General features: G+C 37.9%; 1 protein-coding gene across 1 annotated transcript; it reads left to right on the forward strand.

Annotated features, from left to right (window-relative positions):
- The first annotated feature begins 1,041 nt into the window (after positions 1-1,041).
- Positions 1,042-3,801, forward strand: LOC114761074 (tubulin beta chain). The gene is made up of 3 exons (XM_028950385.1): positions 1,042-1,529; positions 2,252-2,521; positions 2,809-3,801. Exons 1-3 carry the CDS (start codon positions 1,136-1,138, stop codon positions 3,477-3,479), a joined length of 1,335 nt encoding a protein of 444 aa, XP_028806218.1. The 5' UTR covers positions 1,042-1,135; the 3' UTR covers positions 3,480-3,801.
- The last annotated feature ends 421 nt before the right edge of the window (positions 3,802-4,222 follow it).

Here is a 4,222-nt window from a genome sequence, read left to right on the forward strand (position 1 = left end):
CCAAGATAATCCTTCTAATAATGATAGTTTTAACCAATATACTTAATTAGAAAGAATATTTTAGGAATAACAACACTTATTTATTATAATAACCAACTTAACTTACTTCCTTAATTCTTCAAAAAGTCAATTGGGTCTTATAATTAGGACCGGAGGAGTAATAATTAGCGTGAGAATATAAGGTATAATACTAATAAAAACAATATAAATAAAATTATATTATCAACCCAATACTCATCCACATTAAAAAACATGCCGCCCAGTGATTTCTTTATGGGTGAAATAGAATTATATTCACTCTAATGAAAGCGTCGGCCAGTGAAGGAAGAAAGGGTGTTTTTGGTCAATTAAATTGTTGCCTCATTTGACACTCCCAATTCACTCCCACAAGCAACTGTTTTTTGCTTCTGAGCAAACCATGGTTTCACTTGGAACCATAGTTTCAAAATATTTGAAGCTGTTTGGGTGACATTTTATCCAAATCATGGTTTTGCTTTCTAAACCATGGTTTTGGATGACATTTTATTCAAATCATGGTTTTGCCTTCCAAACTATGATTTTAGATGTCATCCAAACAGGTCCTAAGTCATAATTAAAAAACTGAGTTACAACCGAGACAAAATTTGAAGGGCTAAAAAATTAATTTTCCCATATATTAATTAATAATTATTTAGTTATTAATAATTTACTAGTAGAGAGTTTTTCAAAACAAGCTTTTTCCGCTTCGTTTTATCTGTCTGAACGGCCATAGGGAATTTACATAGAAGAAACGGTAAATCACTCCCATAATTCAGACTTAAAAAAACCTAAACAATGATCTGATAATATGACAAAACCACAAAGGAAAATGCCAATCTGGCACTGATCCTCTGTTATCAGAATTCTTTCACCGCTCATCACCAACCAAGGGAATCACAAGGAACCACGGCCGTTGGTCCTTGTTTTACTAAATTACCCTTCAAAATACCTTAAAATTACATGAAGAACCCTCCTTTAAATATTCCTCACTCCTCTATTCTTCTCTTGTTTCGATTTTCAATCACTTAACACATCGAACGGAGGCTTCTTCCTCCGCGCTTCTCTCTCCTTCCCTCTCTCAGATCTTTCCTTGATTTTCCGTCACTTTCCCGAGAAAATGAGAGAGATCCTTCACATCCAGGGTGGTCAGTGCGGTAACCAGATCGGCGCCAAATTCTGGGAGGTTATCTGCGATGAGCATGGTATTGACCATACCGGCAAGTACAGCGGCGATTCTGACCTCCAGCTCGAGCGCATCAATGTGTATTACAATGAGGCCAGCGGAGGCAGGTATGTTCCGCGCGCCGTTCTCATGGATCTGGAGCCTGGTACCATGGATTCTGTTAGATCCGGTCCATTCGGCCAGATCTTCCGCCCGGATAACTTCGTCTTTGGGCAATCTGGTGCGGGTAACAACTGGGCTAAGGGTCATTACACTGAGGGAGCTGAGCTCATCGATTCGGTATTGGATGTTGTAAGAAAGGAAGCCGAGAATTGTGACTGTTTGCAGGGTAATTAGTTCATCGATTCCTTCTTTTGGGTTTCCGTGTTTCTTTTCCAAATAATTTTCGGTCTGATGCAGCTTTGTTATAGGGAAATCAGAATATTCATGTTCACATTTCATTATGATTTTGCAGTTTGCTGGTCCTTGATTGTGTGCGTGTATTTTTGGGTGCAAGTGCTGCGATTTATTTTGGTATTGTTGAATTCTTAATTCTTAATTGCGTTGTATTATGATCTTGGGTTGTTGTTAATTTGCTTCTGTTGGTGGTGAGAATGATATGTAGGGTTTTGCAGCTATTTTATTTGTCTGATTAGGCATTGCCTTGATTGTTTGTAGCAAATTAATTCGCTTGACATTGTAGGCCTTCCTCTTATTTTCTTCCCCTGCACTTGGGATTCTCTTTGCTGTCATCTATGAATTTGCTTGCTGACTTTACATCGTATGTTGGGGACCTACCTGGTCTTTGCAGTCAACCTTTGTTGTTTGGTGTAGTTTGTACTTTTTCCGAAAATATAATAAGAAAACCTACACTCGTTCACCCCCCCCCCCGGGGGTTTTTTTTAATTTTTGGTTAGTCTCAGTATACTATGGATTTTTGAACAAGCATGAGACTACAATTTTGATAATTTTCGATCTCTTCTACTAAAAGTCAATCTATTCAAAATTTCAGATGCTTATTTTAAGCTAAGAGAGCGGAATTAATTCTAAATCTTAATATTTTGTAACCAGGATTTCAAGTCTGCCACTCTTTGGGGGGAGGAACTGGCTCTGGCATGGGAACGCTTCTCATTTCAAAGATCCGGGAAGAGTATCCAGATCGTATGATGTTGACCTTTTCAGTCTTTCCCTCCCCAAAGGTTTCCGACACAGTTGTAGAGCCCTACAATGCCACACTTTCTGTGCATCAGCTTGTTGAAAATGCTGATGAGTGCATGGTCTTGGACAACGAGGCTCTCTATGACATCTGCTTCCGAACTCTGAAGCTTGCCACCCCAACTTGTAAGTTTTTGATCTCTCTCTGTGATTTTTAGTAGGTTACTGCAACTTTTCTGCTTTTGTTCTCTTGTCAATGCTAAGTATCATTTAGTATACCTTTTGATCTACTATCTAGTGAAGATTTGATATCCTTCTAGGTCATGAGTCTCACTCACACTGGTTGTGGTTGTTGAGCTTATGTCATCATTCGGTTGTTAGTTTCTTCCTTAGGAAGGAAGGTGTTAAATTATATTCTCATTATAGATGGAAGTTCTTAATCTCATCTGTTTTATCGTCTTGTCTTATTACAGTTGGTGACCTTAACCACCTCATTTCTGCTACCATGAGTGGCGTTACTTGTTGCTTACGGTTTCCTGGGCAGCTGAATTCTGATCTTCGTAAACTTGCTGTGAATCTTATCCCATTCCCCCGTCTCCATTTCTTTATGGTTGGATTTGCACCTTTAACTTCAAGAGGATCCCAGCAGTACCGTGCCTTGACAGTGCCTGAACTGACTCAACAAATGTGGGATGCTAAGAACATGATGTGTGCTGCAGATCCACGCCATGGTCGTTATTTGACTGCATCAGCAATGTTCCGTGGTAAAATGAGCACCAAGGAGGTGGATGAACAGATGATCAATGTACAAAACAAGAACTCTTCTTACTTTGTTGAGTGGATTCCCAACAATGTCAAGTCTAGCGTGTGTGACATCCCACCTAAGGGTCTTAAGATGGCTTCTACTTTTATTGGAAACTCAACATCAATTCAGGAGATGTTTAGGAGAGTCAGTGAGCAATTCACAGCTATGTTCAGGCGCAAGGCTTTCTTGCACTGGTACACTGGCGAGGGAATGGATGAAATGGAGTTCACTGAGGCCGAGAGTAACATGAACGATCTAGTTGCCGAGTACCAGCAATACCAAGATGCCACTGCTGACGAGGAAGAGTATGAGGAAGAAGAGGAGGAGATTGCTGCCTGAGGTGTGTCTGAGTTCTCAAGGCTGTCTGAAATCTCGTTGTGGTTGGCTTTGAGCGTGTGATCAAGTTCTATGCTGTTGTCTGAATCGTGGATCATTGTATAATCTTGGTTTGTTGTCTATGCTTCTTTTTTGTGCAATTCAATCTTGATTGTGTAGTAGCCAAGTAGTTAGATAATTTTACACATCTTGGCAGTTTTCGTTTCTGTATCATCCTTTGTCTTTATTTTAATCTGGTGGTTAAAATTTGCTGTGAGTGGAACCAGCCTTTCCATTTTTTGGCATATTTCTGCAAGTTAAATCTAACATCTTTTATGCGTGTTGACTGATACTCTTTTAGTTCTTAATATATGATATAATTGTTAAGTTAATTTTGGTTCTAAATATAAGACTTATTTTTTATATTTATCAATTCTTCTTAAATTACTCTTATAGATATTTCTCCAATTATAATTAAGTAAGGGAGAAAGGATATTAAAACAAAATGATTATGATATTTTAGAAAAAATATATCATTTATATCATATTTCTTCTAATTAGTTAACTTAATTTTCTTAATCTAATCAAATTAGTTAAATAAATCTTATATCAAGAATCAGAAGAGGAAGAGTATTTTCTTAGAGTTGGTAAATTGTGAGCTGAACTGATTCTTTGTTCTTGTCTCAAATGAAGCTATGCCAGGTTAGAAACTATGATGAGAAAATGAAATAAAATGAATAAAGTTATTTTCCTTCTAGGCTGAGTAG

This window comes from Neltuma alba, unplaced genomic scaffold, assembly GCF_004799145.2.
Source record: "Neltuma alba isolate B1F8T4 unplaced genomic scaffold, ASM479914v2 tig00011073_pilon, whole genome shotgun sequence".
Taxonomy (NCBI): domain Eukaryota; kingdom Viridiplantae; phylum Streptophyta; class Magnoliopsida; order Fabales; family Fabaceae; genus Neltuma; species Neltuma alba.